Genomic DNA, 21893 nt, shown 5'->3' on the forward strand with positions numbered 1-21893 from the left:
TTTTACTACATGAAGGAGGCTTGAAACCTGTACAGACTCACAAATTATATATAAAGCACAAGAAAAATTTTAATGTCATTGGTCATTCTTCCAAGACTCAGTGGGGAAGAAAGGCAAAAATCCCAAGCCAAAAATGGAATTGAAGAAAATTCCCTGGTGGTCCTGCAGTTACGACTTGATGCTTTCACTGCTGGTGGGAAGGTTCAATTCCTGGTTGGGAAACTAAGATCCTGCAAATTGTGGCATCAGTTCAGTTCAGTTGCTCAGTCGCGTCCAACTCTTTGTGACCCCATGGACTGCAGCACACCAGGTCTCCCTGTCCATCACCAACTCCCGGAGTTTACTCAAATTCATGTCCATTGTGTCAATGATGCCATCCAGCCATCTCATCCTCTGTCGTCCCCTTCTCCTCCTGCTCTCACTCTTTCCCAGCATCAGGGTCTTTTCCAGTGAGTCTGCTCTTTGCATCAGTTGGCCAAAGTTTTGGAGCTTCAGCATCCGTCCTCCCCATGAATATTCAGGGTTGATTTCCTTCAGGATTGACTTGTTTGTTCTTCTTTCTGTCCAAGGGACTCTCAAGTGTCTTCTCCAGCACCATAATTGGAAAGCATCAATTCCTCGGCGCTCAGCCTTATTTGTGGTCCAACTGTCATATCTGTACGTGACTACTGGAAAAGCCATAGCTTTGACTATAAGAAACTTTGTCGATAAAGTGATAAACTTTGTCGATGAAGTCTCTGCTTTTTAATACAGTCAAGATACTCCCTTTTATAATTTTATGGTGGACAACTAATCATCCTGTTAATTCTAAACATTTTATGATTTTTATCTGTTCAAGTTATTATGAACAAATTATGTTTTCTCTCTATGAGGTGTATATAGTCATGTTTAAGAGAATTTAACATTCTTGAATCCTTGCATATACTAGTCAATGTGTACATGCCTGGGATAGTTTCTGAAATGTCTATTGTTTTCCTTGTCCAGTTAGTGCAAATTGGACTTAGTGATCTGGTGATATGTAGATATCAGTATTACAAAAAAAAAGATATTACTAGTATTTATGATAGACATAATTTTCTTGGATATATTGAGATCTTTTCTAGGACTTCCGGTGTGTTAGATAAGAACTCATTACACTTTCTGTACATTTTATTTTTACATTTTATTTTACTTTTGTCTTCATTTCTCTTGTCAGTCTTCCCTTTTCATCTGGCTAGTCTAATGATTTGTAAGAGCTTCAGTTCATCCAATGATGCCTTCTTTCTCTAGTTCAGGAAAAATGACTGTGATCTCATTATTTCATCTCATTTCATGTGATCTCATTCATTTCATTATTGACTTTTGTATTGTGGGGTATTAACAATCTTTGCCAATATACGGATAGTGGAAAGGGAAGAACTATTTCCCTACGTGACTCGGTGTTGATAAACCTTCCTTAAGATGGTTATCATGGAGAACTTCCCTGGTGGTCTAGTAGTTAAGACTCCTTGTTTCCAATGCAGGGGGCACAGATTTGATCCCTGGTCAGGGAAGTTCCACATGCCTCAAAGGGTGTGGCAAAAAGGAAAAAAAAAAAGATTGTTATCATAGAAAGAGTATGGGTGTGGAAGTCAGAAAGCCCTGGAGTTCAAACTCTGGCTCTGCCCATTTTGGCTGTGAAATGAGGATTAACACCATGTTCCGCCTGTATGGGCAGTGGGTCCACTGCAACCAGAAGGGGGCGCTGTCGGGTAAAACTACAAAAGCGGGCTCTCCCGAGCCTTCTCAACGTTGGGCACACTTCTGCCTGGAACTCTGCTGACCCTCTCCTCATCCAGCGAGATCCATCCACGCTTCATCTTTCAGCTCAGACGCTTCCTCCTCTGGAAGCCAGACTGCTTCCCCACTGCCTGGTTATATTTAACATCCCTGTGCCTCAACTTCTCCATCTGTAAAATGGGGATGATAATACTACCTACTTCATGGCAGTATTTTGAAGAGAAAATGTTCCAATACATGACAACAGTCCATGAAAACAGAAAGCATTCAATAGATTCTTGATTAGTTTATCATTAATTATATATGTGTATATATATATATATATATTTTTTTTTTTTTTTTTTTTTTTCTGCACAGTGCAACAGGTGGAATCTTAGTTCCCCCACTAGAGACTGAACCCATGCCTCCTGCATTGGAAGTATGGAATCTTAACCCCTGGACTGCCAGGGAAGTCCCAATAATAGTGTTGTTAATAGTTACTATTATTTATTCATTTATTAATACTTGTTAATTTTACTGTTCTCTGGCTTCTCCCCAGAAGAGAAGGCTGCGGTTCTGCTTCTGTTTCCATGGCCCGGTCTCTAATAATGCTGAAGTGTAGTTTTGCGTGTCTACTAGGCTCTGAGCTGCTTAAGGGCAGACGTGTGTCCTTTACCTCTTTAGCTCAGCAACTAGGGCAAGACCAGGTACTTTGGGACTCAAGGTCAAAGTGGAATGATATGTTAGAAGGAGAATGGGGTCTGGAGCCCCTGGAAAATAAGCATGTAACTTTGCCTCTCATTTCTGGGGCTACATTTTTCTTCCTATTTTTTTTTTCCCCAGGTGGTTCCCCAACCATGGATCAGACCCATACCCCCTGCAGTGGAAGCTAGAAGTCTTAACCACTGGACCACCAGGAAAATTCTGGGGCTACTTTGAACAAGGCCTCTAATCTGGCTGGACTTGGCTTCCTCATCTATAAAAGATGATTATCCCTGCTTCAGGGCTTTTCTAGAGCAAAGATATTCAAAGCACCAGGCTTGGAGTTGGCATCAAGGAATAGTTACTTACTAGTAACTTACAGCTTATCAAACTGTAAGTTGCATAAAAACATGATGTGCATAAAAATAAAGATGAGATATGACTGTCTTGATGTAGGAATAATAGCCCATATTCAGGACTCAAAGAAAGTCTGAGGGGAGAGAGTCCTTGGAGATGATCCAGTCTGACTGACTCACTGTACATAATAAAGACAAGGCGATTGGGTGGGACAATAGCCCTTCTCTAGATACCTGCTCCAGTGTTCTTTGCCTGGAAAATTCCACGGGCGGAGGAGCCTGGCGGGCTACAGTCCATCGGGTCACAGTGAGTCAGACACAGCAGAGCACACACCCGTGCACGCACACGAGAGATACCTGAACATGTAGTGAAGAGACCAAAGCTTCAGTTTTAAGATGCTGAACACTTGGTTTCTTGGTGAGTTGCCACCATCCCCAGACAGTAAGCTGAATAGTGTCCTGCTGCCTTCCAGGGGCAGTTCCTAGGGGGCCCAAGTGTCTTCATCCTCGTCCTGGTGTTGACTGCCCTCTAGTGGGCATTTTCTCCAGCATCTTGGGTACCAGCTGAATTCCCCAGAAGTAACCCTGTGGCTCTCATGCCCTGTCTTGCGGCTTTACCATTATCCAAGTGCTGACTCCTCCCCAAATTACAACCACCCTCCACTTTTCCTCTCCCCTGGAACGTATAATGAGCATCTCAATTTCAATGGGTCCAAAACTGAGCTCCTCCCCACCCCACCGCCCCTCATCCCACTTACGCCAACTCCCTCCTTCCAGATGCTCAGGTTAAATTCCAGGGTGCCCTCCTTGACTTCTTTCTTTTCTTCACACCCCAAGTCCAATCTTTCCACAAATCCTACTGGTTGTGCCTTCAAAATATGTCCAGAATCTGACTACTTCTTGCTACCGCTATCCTAGTCCAGGGCACCATCATTTCTAGACTTATTATTAAAATAGTCTTCTATCTGGTCCCGCAGCATCTGCCCTTGACCAGTGGCTCTCATCGGAGACAAGGCCAAAGGCCTTACAACGACCTCTAGGCCCTGCGTGTCTGACTTATTTCCTATCACTCCCCAGTGCTGTGTTCACTCCACACTGTTGCTGCTTGTGCCAGGCATGCTTCTGCTTCAGGGCCTTTGCACCTGCTATTTCCTCTACCTAGTGTATTCCTCAGAGAACTGCATGGCTGTGCTCTCTTCAGACCTTTACTTAACAAACCCTGCTCTGTGAGGACTTCCCGAATTAGCTTATCAAAATTTCAACATCTCTCTGACATTTCACACCACCCAGGCTTGCTTTATGTTTTTGCTTCTTAATATTTATCACTATTCAAAACAGCATATATTTTACTCCTCTGTCCTTCTCTAAGGGTAGAGTTTTTGTTTATTTTGCTCCCTAAAGTATCTCCAATGTCTAACAGAGAAGTCAGAGACATTTGAAAAATGAATTTACATTCTTCTTTGAATTTAAGCTTCCCAGCAATCTGGTAGAATACTGCAGTCTTGTCCCCATTTTGTAGATGAGAAAACCGAGGCACAGAGAGGTGAAGTCACTTGCTTAAGGGTCACACAGCTAGGAGATGGGACCTGGGGGAATACTTTACCCCCTTTATCTGCAAACGCTGTTTAATACCATTATCTATACTCAGATTTCTCATCATTTAAATGAGGCTCATAAAAGTGCCCTCTTTATAAGTTCATTGTGACAATTATGTGTGATAAAGCACAGAACAAGCTCACAGCCAGTGACTGGCATGTTGCAAGCACTTAAGAAGTGATTGCTAGAAATATGACAAAGTCTGTATTAGTTCATGAAAGGTAGGGATGCTTCAGGCACAGAGCCCAGTCAAGGAACCAGGAAGTACTGTTATTACATTTCATACAGTTTCTGTATGGAAACGCCTATGCATCCTTTAGGGCCCAACTCAGAAATGCCCTTCTCGGGGACTTCCCTGGTCGTCCAGTGGATAACACTCCATGCTCCCAACGCAGGGCCCTGGGTTCGGTCCCTGGTCAGAGAGCTGAGATCCCACATGCTGCAACGAAGGCTGCATGTGCTGCAACCAAGACACAGCACAGCTGGATTTAAAAACCAAATGCCCTTCTCTGAGAAGGCTTTCCTGACTTCCCATGGTGCTTCATTTTCTGGGTAAGGTTGGAATTTCTTTAATTTTCTTTGTTTGATCTGAAGCCCCTAGAAGGCTATGAGCTCCTTACGGGCCAGGTTTTTTGGCCTTGAAGTATGGCCAGTTTGAGGGCCCTCTTTAAAAATATAAAATTATAAAGCCAGTTTTGAAAATAAGTATTTATTTAGGATGAGAAAAAATTAATGTGTTGAATAACAGATGTGTTACAATTTGGGGGCAGGTGGTAAGCCCTCCTGTATGTCCTGTGAGGTTCTGTCTTGTGGGGCGAGCGCTGTTTTCCTAATGCCATTTGCTTCATTTTTAAAGCTGAGGTCACGGACTAGAGCGACTAAACAGCGGAGCTGCGTGCGCGGTGAAACGCGACTTGGCGCTCTGATGGTGCTTTCTGCCTTCCTACCTGCTACAGTGGAAAACAGGAACTGCCCTGAAGCCTAAAAATGCAGTGTTCTAAGCCCAAATCCCAGAGCATCTTAGTGGGCTTAGCATTTATGAGAAAGGTACTAACTCCCCAACTACTCAAAACCCTTCCAAGGAAAAGTTTTGCTTTTTCATAAGACTTGTTCCATTCACATCTTTTGCTAACTAGGGTGAAAGGGCTTTAGACCAAACCTCACTTTTATTAATGCCCTTTCTCTGAAAGAAAGTTCTTCCTGCTGACATTTCCAGTGTCAGGAAGCACAAATACTCTATATACATAAGCTTTTATTTTTCTAAAATTTACTTCGTTGAAGTGTGGTTGATTTACAGTGCTGTGTTAGTTTCTGCTCTACAGCAAAGTGATTCAGATATATGTATACACACACCCATTCTTTTCCATTGAGACTTATCACAGGTATTGAATGCAGCTCCCTGCGCTCTACAGTAGGGTCTCATCTGTCCATTCTACATGTAATGGTTTGCCTCTGCTCACGCCAGACTCCCAGTCCATCCTTCTCCTCTCCCCGTCCCCTCTGGCAACCACAAGTTTGTTCTCTGTGTCTGTGAGTCTCCTGTTTCCAAGACGAATTCATTTGTGTCATATTTTGGATCCCACGTGTTAAGTAATATCATACGATATTTGTCTTTTTCTTTCTGACTGCGCTTAGCATGATAATCTCTAGGTAATATCATACGATATTTGTCTTTTTCTTTCTGACTGTGCTTAGCGTGATAATCTCTAGGTTCATCTGTGTTGCTGCAGACGGCATATTTCATCCTTTTATGGCTGAGTAATACTCCATTGTGTACATACACCACATCTTCTTTATCCATCCGTCTGTCCATGGACGTTTAAGTGGTTTCCATGTCGTGGCTGCTGTGAATAGAAGAAGCATAGATACTCTTAGTCATCTTCACTCTTCTCATTACCAATGAGGCCTTTCTCCATCTTGTTCTGAAGGATGAACGAAAGTTTGAGGAGCGTCTTTCAGAGGTTAAACCACAGCAAGAAGAAGACCCTCTAGGTCCTCCAGACACTAGGCACCTCCTGCCACACATGTCCCGCTCTGGGTAATGTCTGGGTGAAGCATCTCTTTGGGCTTCCCAGGTGGCGCTAGTGGCAAAGCAGCTCTTGTTGGGCAAGCGTACAGCTCAGCCTGTCCCCAGTCTGCAGACACAGCCCACAGGTAAGTTCAGAAAAGGTGCCACTTTCTCTTCTTGAAGCCCATCCTTTTCCCAAATGGCATGTCTGTTACAATAACATCCACAGAGCCAGGTTTTCATGGAAGTTTGCAGCTATCCCACTGAATAGTATCTGTGGGCAAGCCCCAGCATCGCTGAACCCAGCTTGGCATCCACTTGCCCTCGAGCAGTAAAGCTGATCTACCGACACCAGGTGGCAGTGAAGGAGAGTGCAGTGCTGATGTGTTTACTTACTTTTGGCTGCTCCACATGGCCTGCGGGATTTTAGCTCCCCAACCAGGGCTTGAGCCTGTGCCTCCTGCAGTGGGAGAGCAGAGTTTTGGCCACTGGGGGAAGTCTCAGTACATCGCTTATTGCAGGGTGCCAAGCAAGGAGTCCAGGTGGCCAGTACGCAAAAGGCCTGACTCCCTCACGACTTTTAAAGGTGGGGGGTGGGGCAGGGGACTGTGTTGTGCGGTGAGTAATCAGCTCGTGGACATTCTTCTGATTGGTTGGTGGTGAGGTAATCAGGAGTCAATCTCCTCAGCCTTCTGGTTCCACGGTCTGGGGTCTATGAGCTTGTGGGCAGCACAGAGTTAACTTCTTCCACCTGGTGGAGGTTTCACTGTCTGAAAAACAGCTCAAAGGATATGGCTCAGACTATTATCTATACCCCTTGAGCGGGAAGTAAGTTTCCTGACTTTGTTTAATGACTAAACTTATTCTGTCTTGCTTGACTGTTCTCCTTTCTTTTGGCATTTTCTCAATTCTCTGATTAAACTTATTCTTTGGAACTCAGGGAAGGCCTAGGAGTGTTGCTGAAAGCGGGGTCCAGATGCTTGGCGCTCAAAAGCCAATAAACAGGCCAGGGTGGTGAAAAGGAAAATTCGCTGTATTTCGGATTGTGGCGGACATCTATCCAAAGGCGACTGCCCCCGCCCCTGACAGTCGAGGGTTATAGCCAGAAGGAAGGGGCTACAGGTAGAAATAATACACTCAGCTGTGACAGTCATCTTGCAATTGGTCATCGGTGGTCTGACCAGGGTCATCTGATTGTTTTAGGTACAGTTAATCTTCAGTTGTGATCCACACAGTCAAAGGCTTTAGCGTAGTCAATGAAGCAGAAGTAGATGTTTTTCTGGAATTCTCCTGCTTTTTCTATGATCCAGTGGATGTTGGCAGTTTTATCTCTGGTTCCCAGTAGTCATGTACAAATGTGAAAGTTGGACCATAAGGAAGGCTGAGTACTGAAGAATTGATGCTTTTGAACTGTGGTGTTGGAGAAGACTCTTGAGAGTCTCTTGGACTGTAAGGAGATCAAACCAGGCAGTCCTAAGGAAATCAGCACTATTCATTGGAAGGTCTGATGCTGAAACTGAAGCTCCAGTACTTTGCCACATGATGTGAAGAGACAACTCTTTGGGAAAGACCCTGATGCAGGGAAAGATTGAAGGCAGGAGGGGAATAGGGTAACAGAGATTGTTGGATGGCATCACTGACTCAATGGACACGAGGTTGAGCAAACTCCGGGAGATGGTGAAGGACAGGGAAGCCTGGCGTGCTGCAGTACATGGGGTTGCAAAAGAGTTGGACACGACTGAGCGACTTAACAACAACAAATCTTCAGTTCTGGGGTTGGTTTGTTTCCATGAGGCCAATTCTCAGAATTGTGGCAGCTTATGTTGTAGGTACAGCCTAGTCATCCTGTAGTTAATTTCAGTATTTATAAAACAGCTCACAGGATATGGTCAGAATATTATCTACAGCCTTTGAGGAGGAACTAAAGATCCTTGACTTTGCTTAATGACTACATTATTATTTTTTTAATGACTACATTATTACTATTATTTTGTCTCCTTTGACTGTTTTCCTCTCTTTCTGCATTTTCTCACTTCTCTGATTAAACTTATTCTCTGGCTAAAGTTTTTCCATGACAAAAGGAAGGCTGAGGACACAGGGAGCAAGGACCACAGGGTCCAGTTCTGTTTCAGGAGGTTAACGTTTTCTACAGACAAGAGGCAGGTGGAGGATGTGGGAGGGGGTCTGTCCTTGGAAAGCCCCACAGGGTCCTGCTTGGCTAAACCTGGATACTTTGCCTTCTTTAACCTGGCTCTAGGTCAGTAAAGATGAAATGTTATTTGCCACTCTACTCACAGCCATCGAAATCTGACAACTTAAAAAGAAATTTTTACTGAAGGACTTCCCTATCGGTCCAGCAGTTAATACTGATGCTTCCAAACCAGGGGACACGGATTTGACCCCTGGTCTAGGAACGAAGGTCCTGCACGCCACACAGCGTGTGTTTTTATTGAAACATAGTTGACTTACAATGTTGTGCTAGTTTGGGGTGTACAGCAAAATGAGTCAGTTCAGTTACGCACATCTATATAAATGTATTTTTTTTTTTTACAATCTCTTCCGCTACAGGTTATTACAAGATACTGAGTATAGTTCCCTGTGCTCTACAGTGGGTCCTTGTTGGTTCTTTAATTTGTATATATAGTAGTGTGTATATTTCAATCCCAAACTTCTAACTTATCCCTTCCCTCCCTCTCCTTTAATAACCACAAGTTTGCTCTCTATGTCTGTGAGAGTATTTCTACTTTGTAAATAAGTTCATTTGTATTGTCTTTCCATATATAAGTGATATCATATAATATTTGTCTTTTTTTTTTAAGAATTATTTATTTATTTGCCTGGGCCAGGTCTTAGCTGTGGCATGTGGGATCTAGTTTCTTGACCAGGGATTGAACCCGGGCCTTTTGCATTGGGAGCGCAGAGTCTTAGCCACCAGACCACCAGGGAAGTCCCTAATATTTGTCTTTCTTTGTCTGGTTTACTTCACTTAGTATGATAATCTCTAGGCCCATTCATGTTGTTGCAAATTATATTATTTCATTCTTTTTTATGGCTGAATAATAGTCCGTGTGTGTGTGTCTGTGTGTGTGTGTGTAGACATCACATCTTTTTTTTTTTTCTTTACAGCTTTTTTTCAGTTCAGTTCAGTCGCTCAGTTGTGTGCGACTCTTTGCAACCCCATGAACTGCAGCACGCCAGGCCTCCCTGTGCATCACCAACTCCCGGAGTCCACCCAAACCCATGTCCCTTGAGTTGGTGATGCCATCCAACCATCTTATCCTCTGTCGTCCCCTTCTCCTTCTCCTCCTGCCTTCAACCTTTCCCAGCATCAGGGTCTTTTCAAATGAGTCAGCTCTCTGCATCAGGTGGCCAAAGTATTGGAGTTTCAGCTTCAACATCAGTCCCTCCAATGAACACCCAGGACTGATCTCCTTTAGGATGGACTGGTTGGATCTCCTTGCAGTCCAAGGGACTCTCAGGGGTTTTCTCCAACACCACAGTTCAAAAGCATCAATTCTTCGGTGCTCAGCTTTCTTTATAGTCCAACTCTCACATCCATACATGACCACTGGAAAAACCATAGCCTTGACTAGATGGACCTTTGTTGGCAAAGTGATGTCTCTGCTTTTTCATATGCTGTCTAGGTTGGTCATAACTTTCCTTTCAAGGAGCAAGCGTCTTTTAATTTCATGGCTGCAATCACCATCTGCAGTGATTTTGGAGCCCCCAAAAATAAAGTCTGACACTGTTTCCACTGTTTCCCCATCTATTCAATATTGTGTTAGTTTCTGCTGTACAACAATGTGGATCAGCCATAAATATACATATCTCCTCTCACTCTTGAGCCTCTCTCCCACCATCCCATTCCACCCCTCCAGGTCATCACAGGGCCCCGAGCTGAGCTCCCTGCACTACAGAGCAGTTTTCCGCCTGTTGTCCGTTTCACACGTGGTAGGAGAAGGAAATGGCAGCCCACTCCGGTGTTCTTGCCTGGAGAATCCCAGGGACGGGGGAGCCTGGTGGGCTATCGTCTCTGGGGTCTCACAGAGTCGGACACGACTGAAGTGACTTAGCAGCAGCAGCAGCAGCAGCAGCGGTGTGTATATGTCAGTGCTATTCTCGCAGTTCATCCCGCCCTCTCCTTCCCCCACACTCTGTCTACACGTCCATTCTCTGCATCTGCGCCTCTATTCCTGTCCTGCAAAGACTTTCATCTGTACCATTTTTCTAGACTCCATATTGATGCATTAATATATGATATTTGTTTTTCTCCTTCTGACTTACTTCACGCTGTATAATAGGCTCTAGGTTCATCTACATCAGTACAACTGACTCAGTTTTGTTCTTTTTTTATGACTGAGTAGTTTTCCATGGTATGTGTGTGTATATATATGTATACACACCACATCTTCTTTATCCATTCATCTGTCGATGGACATCTGGGTTGCTTCCATGTCCAACATCTTTCAAAGTTTAAAAGCTGACAAATACCGTGGGCAATATAAAGTCAACACAGTAGCATGTTTTTATCAATCGACTGCTTAACATCCTTCTACAATACCGTTTCCCTTCCTTTTTTTGGCAGCATATCCTTTTATCCCTTCTATGACAACACTGTATGAGATTTTCCACGACAGGACTAGAAAGATAATCCAGTCTTCCCTTTAGCATGACTGATTAAAATTAGTTTTAAAATTTTTAATTAGTAATGATTTAGACTTTTTCCCTCAACTTGGCAGTTCATTATTATTAGTAAGATTATTCATTCTCTTAAGGATTATTGTCAAACTTGAGATAAGCTCTATCAAATTTCTTACATATGTGAGCTTTAAGATTGGCTTCACACAGTTCAAACCTTATTTCTCCTTCAGTCCCCTCACACCACGAGGGCAGGCACAGTCATGACCTCTGGTTCTGCACCCTCATATCACAGCACTGGGACAGACAGCACACAGGGCATGAGGGAGATCCTGGAAGGCGTCCTGGGACGTTCAGAAATAACAAAACGGCACCTGGAAGGAGCCAGAACCCTTAATTATACCCTCTGCAAAGCCAAGTTCAAAGCCACCTCCTTTAGCCAGGTTTCAAAAATGCCCGTGGCCATCTGAAGAGAGGTGTGATGGGGGAGATTGGGGTGGAAAGAGACAGTGATCTGAATTGGTTGTGGTTAAAATATCTCACTTTTGCAAATTTTATGAAATTATGAAATAATCCCATGCAAGTAATATGTCCTGATGCGCAAGCCTCATGCGTTTCATGATAGATCCGCTCCTGCCTAAGGAGTTCCCATGGCCTAGCCTTGGAGCACACACAGCAGGGCATCAAGGCGACGTCGAATGTCGGCTCTCAAAAGGAGAGCATTAGAGAGCAGTAGGCCAACGGTTTTAACCTTCCCATAGAGTCCTTAGACTCTGAGGTGGTGTCTCAAAGTCTGAGGCGGGGACGTCTTGAAACACAGAAGATCTGTTTAAATAATAATGATGACAAGCGTTGGGCACTGCACTATAGAGACAGACACTATTCTAAGTCCCCCACTTGTATCAAGTTACGTATGCTTTACAATACACCTGCAAAGTTAGATCTACCATTATTCCATTTCGCAGATCAGGAAACTGAGACCTGAAAAGTTTCAGTTTCATATATTACGGTTCTGTATATGATGCCTTTTGAAAAAAAAAAAAAACTGTTCCACTAATTACAGTTTTTGAAAAAGGCTGAAATGGTCCAAGCCCTTCCTTTTACACATAAAGAAGTAAAACCCAGAAAAAAGGAAGGTCTTTTGCTCAATGCCACATATTAGTTCTTTTTTCTTGGATTTTTGCTCTATGTCAGGCACTGTGCTATCACCTAGGGCTTCAGAGAACAATAAGACATGGAATTTTAGTTGGGGGGGGGTCAATGGATAATACATACAACAAGATAGATATAAATAAGCAAAGTAATTCCCTTTGTAGCTCAGTCAGTAAAGAATCTGTCTGCAATGCAGGAGACCCGGGTTCCATTCCTGGGTCAGGAAGATCCCCTGGAGAAGGAAATGGCAGCCCACTCCAGTATTCTGCCTGGAGAATCCCATGGACAGAGGAGCCTGGTGGGCTACAGTCCATTGGGTTGCCAGAGTTAGACACGACTGATCGACTCAACCACCACCACCACCAAAGCAATTTCAGTGAGCACTGAGATAAATTCAGGGACACGTGACTGAGTGACAAGGAGGGAAAGCACTAATTTAGACTGAGAAACGGTCAGGGAAATGTGGTCTGAGCAGGTGACACGTGAGCTTGAAATATGAATGACCCAGAGAAGTCAGCCATGGACCACCACATGGAGGAGGGGCAGTGCAGGCGCGGGAGCAGTAAGGCCCTGAGGCAGGAGCCCTTTGTAACAGAGCCGAGTCCTGGGCCAGCGCTCCTGCACCACTTGCTGCCTCTCTAAGCCTTCAGAGAGGCCCGTTTGGTGTCCTGGGCCTCTCCCTTAAGCTCGGCCCTAAGATGCCAACTTCTCCAGGAAGGCAGCAGTTCTCTGAGGCTGTGGGACCCCCCTCCCAGAAGCCCTGTGGCTGAACCGGATCTGAGTTTCCTGGTTCCTGTCTGGCAGGGGATGAGCAGGCATCCTCCCCGCCTTCTCTCCCCAGGCTCCTGCCCCAGCCCCAAATCTCCATGGCAACCCTAGACACAACCCTGATCTGAAGAAGAGTCTGGAACCGGGAGAGCAAACATCTCTGGAGAGACCAGAGGAGCTGGTGCACTTGCCTCCTCTTGCTCCCTGCATCCTGCCAACCCCTCCACTGCAGTCTTCCCAAAGACCCCAAACTGCGGATTCTGTTGGTCTGCCCCACTGCTGGGCACAGGACGGCTGGGATGGAGGTCCGTCCTCCGCAGCTGCCCCAGAGGCTGCTCCTGCTGGGGGCAGCCACGCTGACTGCATCAGCTCTGCACACTGGTGAGTCCGTGGGGGCTTGGCTGGGCAGGCAGGAGACTCAGGCTCACCACCCTTAGAGCCTGTTTCCCCAGTCAGCATTCACCCTGATGGGCTGGGATCCCTTGGGTTGGGGGACACTGGGAAACTCTGAGTCTGCTCTTGCCTGGCACCCCCAAATCCATCCCAGTCCCTCTGGGTGGCTGGAGCTCCAAGTCACCCAGAAGCAATGGCCTGGAGGCAGGTGGGGCAGCCCTCAGGTCTGGCACTGGGAAACGCTGTGGACTTTGGAGTCAGATGACCCTGCATTCACACACTCACTCTACCCTTGACATCACTTTTTTTGTGTGTGTGGCCTCACTGCAGGGCATGTGGGATCTTAGTTCCCCAACCAGGGATCAAACCTGTGGCCCCCTGCACTGGAGGCACAGAGTCTTAACCACTAGATCACCAGGGGAGTCCTGACTTCACAGTTTCTAAGTCTTCATTTCCTCAGCAGTAAAATGGGAAGAACAATAGAGCCTTGCTCCTTAAGGGACTGTTAATATTATCCATGTGAGATCAACCATGCAAGACACACAGACAGCACCCTGCGCATAGGAGGTGCTCGTGCACTCACTCTCTGAAACTCCCCCTGTCCCATGTGCCTCCAGGACAGGTTCTGCCTTTAGTAGATCTGCACAGATATGAGAAGATGCTCCTACATCCCGAGCCCTAAAGGAGAATTTCTCCCCCAAAGACCCAGATCCTGGCTTGTCCTCAAGTACTACTAGTGCCCTTACCATCACCAGAAAAGCCACCTCCTGTTCTCTCTCTCTCCTTACAAAAATCAGAGATGGCTTGAATACTTACACATTATCTCATTAACCTTCATAACAATTCTGTACCAATGAGGAAGTTTGGGGCTGGAACAGATACCAAACTAAAGGGAACGTTTAACATAAGGACATTTATTATTTCACTTAAGAAGAGAGGCCTTAGGTGAGACCAGAATGGTTTTCAGCAGCTCAACTGTGGGAAGATCAGATCAGATCAGATCAGTTGCTTAGTCATGTCCGACTCTTTGCAACCCCATGAATCGCAGCACGCCAGGCCTCCCTATCCATCACCAACTCCCGGAGTTCACTGAGACTCACGTCCATCAAGTCAGTGATGCCATCCAGCCATCTCATCCTCTGTCGTCCCCTTCTCCTCCTGCCCCCAATCCCTCCCAGCATCTGTGCCAAGGCTCCTCCATAATGCTCATGACCTCATCCTTGCAAGATGGCTGCTGCAGCTCCGGACATCACATCCTCAGTCAATGACTTTCAAAAGCAGGAAGAAAGGGGGGCTACTCATCCCACAGCTCTCCTTCCTTTTTTTTTTTTTTTGTTAAGGAGGAAAATCTTTCTCAGGAACCCTCAGCAAGCCTCTCCTTAAATCTCATTGGCCAGAATCAGGTCACATGCCAACCCCTAAACCTGGCAAATAGAATTAGGATTAGAAGACTTGGATTAGGCTAATGACCAGGGGGCTAGCACGTTGCTCCCTGACAACTGAGGGGAACTGAGTTTCTTTAGCAAGGAGAACCAGGGAATGGCTGTTGTCTGGGCAGGTGCCCAACTGTGTCTCTCCCATCCTTCCTTACACAAGATAAAACTAGCACTTCTGCAGTGCTCAGTAGATGCTCCCCGAAGCACTACACCCACACCCATACGTGCCCACAGTCCTTTAGTTTCCACTGCAAAATACGGGAAGGTCTGACAACCAATATTGTTTTTTTAACTAACTGGCAACACCTTGACCTGAACTGATAGGAGTCTGTGTATTATCTTTATTTGTCCTGCTGTGGCTGCTGCTGCTAAGTCGCTTCAGTTGTGTCCGACTCTGTGCGACCCCATAGACAGCAGCCCACCAGGCTCCCACGTCCCTGGGATTCTCCAGGCAAGAACACTGGAGTGGGTTGCCATTTCCTTCTCCAATGCATGAAAGTGAAAAGTGAAAGTGAAGTCGCTCAGTCGTGTCCAACTCTTGGAGACCCTGTGGACTGCAGCCTATCAGGCTCCTCTGTCCATGGGATTTTCCAGGCAAGAGTACTGGAGTGGGTTGCCATTTCCTTCTCCAACTTAGGGTAAATGTTCTGTACAACTGCTCTAGAAAATGTGTTTGATCACAGAGGGCTGAGGCAGACTCCGTTTGAGGCTGTATCATCTTTCTAAAATCTGGGAAATCCTGAAACCATATCCCAAGGTGGGTTTTTTTTTTTAGATTTTTTAAAAAATGTGGACTGTTCTTATTGAGTTTGTTACAATATTATTTGTTTTATGTTTTGTTTTTTGGGCCACCTGGCAGGTGGGATCTTAGCTCACTTGCCAGGGGTGGAAGCCTGGAACCTGCCGCCCCCCCCCCCGCCACCCCGACCCCCCCCCCCACCTCCATTGGAGGGGGAAGTCTTTACCGCTTGGCCTCAGGGAAGTCCCTATCCTAGGGTTTCTGAATAAGAGATTGAGGACTTGAATTAAATTTTGTAGCCCTCACAAATATTCTGAGATGGATCGATCATCTGCCCCTGGGCAGACGGCAGGGGCCAGGCCGGGCACCTCGGTTCCAGGGCCGGTCTCTCCGTTGCAGCTGACCTGGTGGACCTGTGCGGCCGGACCAGGCAGGCGGACGGGCTGCTGCTGCGCTCGCACTCCGCGTCGCGCCGCTTTTACTTCGTGGCCCCGGACATGGACTGCGGGCTCTGGGTGCGGGCGGCCGCCCCCGGCGACAGGATCCGCCTCCAGTTCCGCTTCTTCCTGGTCTACAGCCTGGCCCCGCCGTCCATGCCGCCCCCGGCGCTCAACGCCTCCGCCCCGCTGCAGGCAGACCCCTGCGCCCCCGGCTCCTACCTGCAGTTGTACGAGGGGCCGCCGGGGACGCCCCGGCCCCTGGGAGCCCCGCTCTGCGGCCTGACCATCCCGGCCCCGGTGACGACCTCCGGGGACCTCCTGGGCCTGCGCCTGGTCACCAGAGGCCGCCAGCCCCGCGTGGACTTCGTGGGCGAAGTCACCTCTTTCCGGCTGGGTGGGTTGGGGCAGTCGGCCTGGACACGGAGGGGCCTGGGCCTGCAGGAGAGAAGTGGGTGGCGCGGTCCAGACCGAGAGCCAACCGCGGGGACTTGACTTCCCGCACCTCACACTCCAGCATCCACTCCCTCATACACACGGCGCAAGCATACACCTCGTACACACGACTCCACACACCCGGCACACACAGGCTGCCAACGCACGACCCACCTGGCTTACATACGGCACTTTCGCACACACAGTTCGCATAACACACCTCATACACAGTACCACTTTGCACACTTCCAGGCAACTCACGCCCACGTATGTTCACACACCGGCTCCTCTGTCCTGAATCTGCTTCTCAGACGATTGCAGAGGGGCGGAGAGTTAGGACTCTTGGTGACTGTAAGTGGGGGAAACCTACTTAGGCAAGGAAAGGGAACTGATTGTGATATTAACAGCGATCCCTTATTGAGCATTGTCTCCCGCCCTTGGCAAGCCAGATCTCTGTTCTCACAGCAGCTCTGCTGGGTCATACTCTCCTATTGATGGATGGGAAACAGGCTCAGGGAGGTTAGGCAAAGTGCTGCCAGCCACCCCAATCACAGGCGGAGCAGCGGGGCTGTAACTGCTAGAGTTGGTCCTCTGCTCACATTGAGTCAAGGCTTTAGTCCTGGCAGGCTCCCCAGGACTGGAGACACTCACTGATGCTACCCCAGAAGAGCTGCCAAAGCCCAGAAATTTCCAAAACCACAGAGAAGCTTCATCGCTCTCTCTGCCAAAATAACCAGACTGGAGCATTAAATATGGGGTCGTGAGAACTTGGAGGCAAGAACAAGGGAGTGGGGGGGCTCTGAGAGCCAACCCAGGTTCACCAGGAGCTGGACCTCGACATGCCAGGCCGTCGACAGCCGTTCAACCTGAGCTGGTCAGAGAGCACGCCCTGCCATCTCCTGTGTCTCTTTGGGGCCATGACTGATGGGGCTTGGGGTCCCCTTTCTGGCTCCTGCGCCAAGGGTCCTAATGTTGTTTTGCAAGAAGGTCTCACCGGCTAATTGGAAACCAACTCCTTCCCTCCCTCCCTTCTTTATTTCCTCTCTCTCCCTTTCCCCCCATGACCTTGCCCTCCTGTGAGGCGCCAGCCAGGCATGTTGCAGCTGCTCTGTGTTTAGCAGGATTGGGCTCTGAAGAGCAGGTGGCAGTGGTGAAGCTCTGTTGCAACTCTGGCTCCTTTGGATCGCTTTTTATCATATTACTGTTTGTGTTTCTGCTCATAGATATTCGCTCTGACACCTACACACCTTGTGCTTATGAGAGCATTCACTTTCATATGCATATGTAAGAAACCCAATTCAAGTTGGCTTAGGCCAAAGGAGAATTTGGGGGGCTCCTATAACTGGGATATTAAGGTGTTGGTTCAGGTATAGATGGATCCGAGAGCTCAAGTGACGCCTCCTAGGCTCTCTCTCTTTATTTTTCTCCCTTTGCTTTGGATCTGTTTGGCTTCCATCTCAGGCAACTCTAGCTCCCTCTTTCTACTTGGCAGCAAGGTGACCCTGCAGCTCCAAGAACACAGTCTCTCTTACAACTCTCACCTCAATGAAAGAGTGAGGATCTTTTCTCTATTGGCTGTGCCGTCGTGTGGCTGGCAGGATCTCAGTTCCTGACCAGGGACTGAACCCGAGCCCCCTGCAGTGGAAATGCCAAGTCCTACCCACTGGACTGCCAGGGAACTGCAGGGATCTTAAGGTTCTAGCAAAAGTCCTCAGGGTCAAATCTGATTAGTCACATGGGCCATGTGTCTATTCCCAGAACCAGGAATGGAATGCTCTGATTCCCATGCTCAGCTCTGAGCCGTGGTATTGGTCAGTACTGCCTGACCCAGCTTTTTTCCGCAGAATGGGGTGCTGCATAAGCCAACCTGTCTGCCGCACCTGGGCACCAAGTCATCCCCTTTTCTCGTCTGTGTGCGTGTTCATTCATTTAACAAGTATTGAGTTAGCTGCCAGGCACCAGGTGCTCTTCCAGGCTCCAGGGATTCACGCAGCCATGAGTGAAAGAGAAGTCCCTGCCTCACTTGAGCTGACATTCTAGTGGGCGAGACAGACCACAGAGAATCAAGCAAATGTGTGTCCTGCAGAGGTGGTAAGTGCTACAGGGGAACCGGAGTCAGGATAAAGGGGCGGGGGGAGGGGTGGTGTGCGGGTCTCGTGTAGGGGTGAGGGCGGTCCTTCGGGCACGATGGCATTTGAGTGGAGACCTGAGAGGAACGAGCCGTACGGCTACAGTGCTGAGAGTGGGCGGTGCTTGGAGTGTTCCGGTCACCGGGCCCTCACACGTGCACATACACACTCACAGGCTCACACGAGCATGGGGCGGAATTCCTACCCCGCCGCTTAGATACAAGCTACGTGGCCTTGGTCTAGCGACCTAGCCTCCCTGTGCCTCAGTCTTCTCCTCTCTAAAATGGGGTTGATAACAGTATTGACCCCACAGGGTTGCTGTGAGAACTTGATGAGCTGTGATGCGAACCATGCCGGGCCTGGCATAGCAACTCCGTAAATCTTAGCCACTGTCACCCTCATCATCTTTATGATCACACCCCTGTCTCATCCATACTCTCATCTGCACGCGCCTGGAAACAGCCTCTCCTGCTCCCATGTCCCACATTCCCTCCCCGAAGGGCCAGACCTGCCCCGGTGCCCAGGGTCCTCATCACATGCCTCCCCTCTCTGCCACAGGATCCTGTGGTGCCTACTTCCCGTGTCGGAACGGCAGGTGCATCCCCCCGAGCCTGGTGTGCGATCGCTGGGCCATGGACAACTGTGGTGATGGCAGTGACCAGGCCTCCTGGCCACCAGCCAACTGCGGAGGTCAGTCGGGGGTGGGGCCTGGGCCCCGCCGAGCAGCTGGGATGGGAGCCGGAGGCAGGGGTGTGGCGGGAGAGGATAAGGGGAAGCAGCAGGGACTCTGTCCAGACCAGGCTGAGGACCTCTAGCCTGAGGACCAGAGGACGTTAGAGCTTGAAGATGCTGGAGGTGATCTGGTCCAGCTGCTTCCAAATGGCGTTTCAGTGGTGCTGAGGGTGTGTTCTGTCATTTCCAAGAAGAACTGACTCATTTGAAAAGACCCTGATGCTGGGAAAGATTGAAGGTGGAAGAAGGGGCCGACAGAGGATGAGATGGCTGGATGGCATCACTGACTCCATGGACATGAGTTTGAGTAAACTCCAGGAGTTGGCGATGGACAGGGAGGCCTGGTGTGCTGCAGTCCATGAGGTCACAAAGAATTGGACACGACTGAGTGACTGAACTGAAGTCATTTCCATCATGTCTGACTCTTTGTGACCCCACAGAATATAGTCTACCAGGCTCTTCCAGAATACCAGAGTCCATGGTATTCTCCAGGCAAGAATACTGGAGTGGGTTGCTATGCCCTCCTCCTGGAGACCTTCCAGACCCAGGGATTGAACCTACATCTCTTATGTCTCCTGCACTGGTAGGCAGGATTTTTTTTTTTTTTTTAACCACTAGCACCACCTGGATCAGGGTTCGAACCCGTGTGTCTTGCATTGGCAGACGGATTCTTTACCACTGAGACACCAGGAAAGCCCTCCATGAAGACATTTTTGTGTATTTTTCTCACTGTCATACCCCTTAGTCCCCAGAGCAATGCCTGGGGTATAGTAGATGATCAAAAAATACTCGTCGATTAAGTGGAAGAATGAACCTCCCTGTGCTTTCGTTTCTTTACCTGTAAACTGAGGAGGATAAACTGAGGCTCTTAGATTTGTCATGAACTTTAAGTGAAATCCTGTGGGTGAAGAGCCCAGCGCAGAGCACGGTGCTGGGCGCACTGACAGTGCTCACCTCAGGCACTTCCTTCTTGAAAAGCAGCTCCATTCATCCACCGCAGCCCACGAAGCTAGACTGTGCGTTCAGGTCCCCTCTGCTACTTCCAGCTGTGTGACCTGGGCAAGTGACTCAGCCTCCCTCTGTGCTTCAGTCCAGTTGCTCAGTCGTGTCTGACTCTTTGTGACCGCATGGACTGCAGCACGCCAGGCCTCCCTGTCCATCACCAACTCCCAGAGCTTGGTCAAACCCATGTCCATTGAGTCGGTGATGCCATCCAACCATCTCATCCTCTGTCGTCCCCTTCTCCTCCTGCCTTCAATCTTTCCCAGCATCAGGGTCTTTTCAAATGAGTCAGTTCTTTGCATCTGGTGGCCAAGGTATTGGAGTTTCAGCTTCAGCATCAGTCCTTCCAGTGACTATTCAGGACTGATTTCCTTTAGGATGGACTGGTTGGATCTCCTTGCAGTCCAAGGGACTCTCAAGAGTCTTCTCCAACACCACAGTTCAAAAGCATCAATTCTTCGGTGCTCAGCTTTCTTCACAGTCCAACTCTCACATCCATACATGACCCCTGGACAAGCATAGCTTTGACTAGATGGACCTTTGTTGGCAAAGTGATGTCTCTGCTTTTTAATATGCTGTCTAGGTTGGTCATAACTTTTCCAAGGAGTAAGTGTCTTTTAATTTCATGGCTGCAGTCATCATCGGCTGTGATTTTGGAGCCCAGAAAAATAAAGTCTGTCACTGTTTCCACTGTTTCCCCATCCATTCCTTATCAGTAAAATAAAAATGCTAACACTTGCTCAGAGGTTTTAGGAGGATTAAATGAGACAAAATCTTTTAATCATCAAATCTCAGTGTGTTGGTGGTTATTTCCCCCTTCAGCTCCCTCTCCAGAGTCCAGCCAGGAGGGGAATACAGATGACAGTACCTCCCAAACCCTGACTCCCTCTGCAGCTCTCCCGTCTTCAGGCCCGCTGGGGACGGCAGCTGAGATGAGCCCACCAGCCCACTGGGACCCTGCCCGACAGGGTGTAGCTCTGGAAGGTAGGTGGCTCTTGGTTACCACCCACTGTCGCTATATCCACCAAGATCATATTTGTCCCGCTCCAGGGATGGGCAGGGGGCAGCAGGCCCGGGCCAAGGCCTGAGTGGACTCTCTTTCTGCAGGGCCCCAGCTGCAGGGGGTGGCGCTGGCCTCCTCGCTGTCCCTAGCCTCTGCTGGCCTCCTCCTGGGCCTCCTCTGGTGCTGCTGCTTCTCCGGCCAGCTGGCCCGCCGGGCCCGGGCCCGTGGCCTCTGCTGCACCATCTGTTACACGTGTCCTGGCCAAGTGGCCCCTGGGGGGCTGCGGTTGAGTGAGCCAGCCTTCCAGCATCAGGGGGTGCATTCCTAGAGAGGCTTCGGGCATCGGAGGGAAGAGAGTGGGCTCTGGGATCGGACGGTCCCCGGGTTCTGCCCCCGCCCCCACCCCCAACAGGGCTGTCTACCTTTGAGCCCTCGAGACTCAGTCTGCCCCTCTGGAAGATGGGACGATTTCTGCCTCGGAGGGTCATGCTGAAGGCCACCGGGACAGTTGGCCCTGCAGCTTGTTTTGGCAGCTGGCACTCTGCTGGACCCATGAAGGGCAGGGAGCAGGGGCCTCGTGCGCCTGAAGCTGGCTCACGTCACCCCTGGGCCTCGCTGGTCCATCCTGCT

The 21893-nt window shown here is 48.4% G+C and overlaps 1 protein-coding gene across 1 annotated transcript; it reads left to right on the top strand.

Moving 5' to 3' along the window:
- Window positions 1-1675: 1675 nt before the first annotated feature.
- Window positions 1676-21870, top strand: LDLRAD2 (low density lipoprotein receptor class A domain containing 2). The gene is made up of 8 exons (XM_070381712.1): window positions 1676-1730; window positions 6467-6545; window positions 11333-11480; window positions 11663-11769; window positions 13190-13338; window positions 15925-16359; window positions 19085-19216; window positions 21083-21870. Exons 1-8 carry the CDS (start codon window positions 1676-1678, stop codon window positions 21346-21348), a joined length of 1371 nt encoding a protein of 456 aa, XP_070237813.1. The 3' UTR covers window positions 21349-21870.
- Window positions 21871-21893: the final 23 nt, after the last annotated feature.

The sequence above is a fragment of the Bos mutus genome, chromosome 2 (assembly GCF_027580195.1).
Source record: "Bos mutus isolate GX-2022 chromosome 2, NWIPB_WYAK_1.1, whole genome shotgun sequence".
Taxonomy (NCBI): domain Eukaryota; kingdom Metazoa; phylum Chordata; class Mammalia; order Artiodactyla; family Bovidae; genus Bos; species Bos mutus.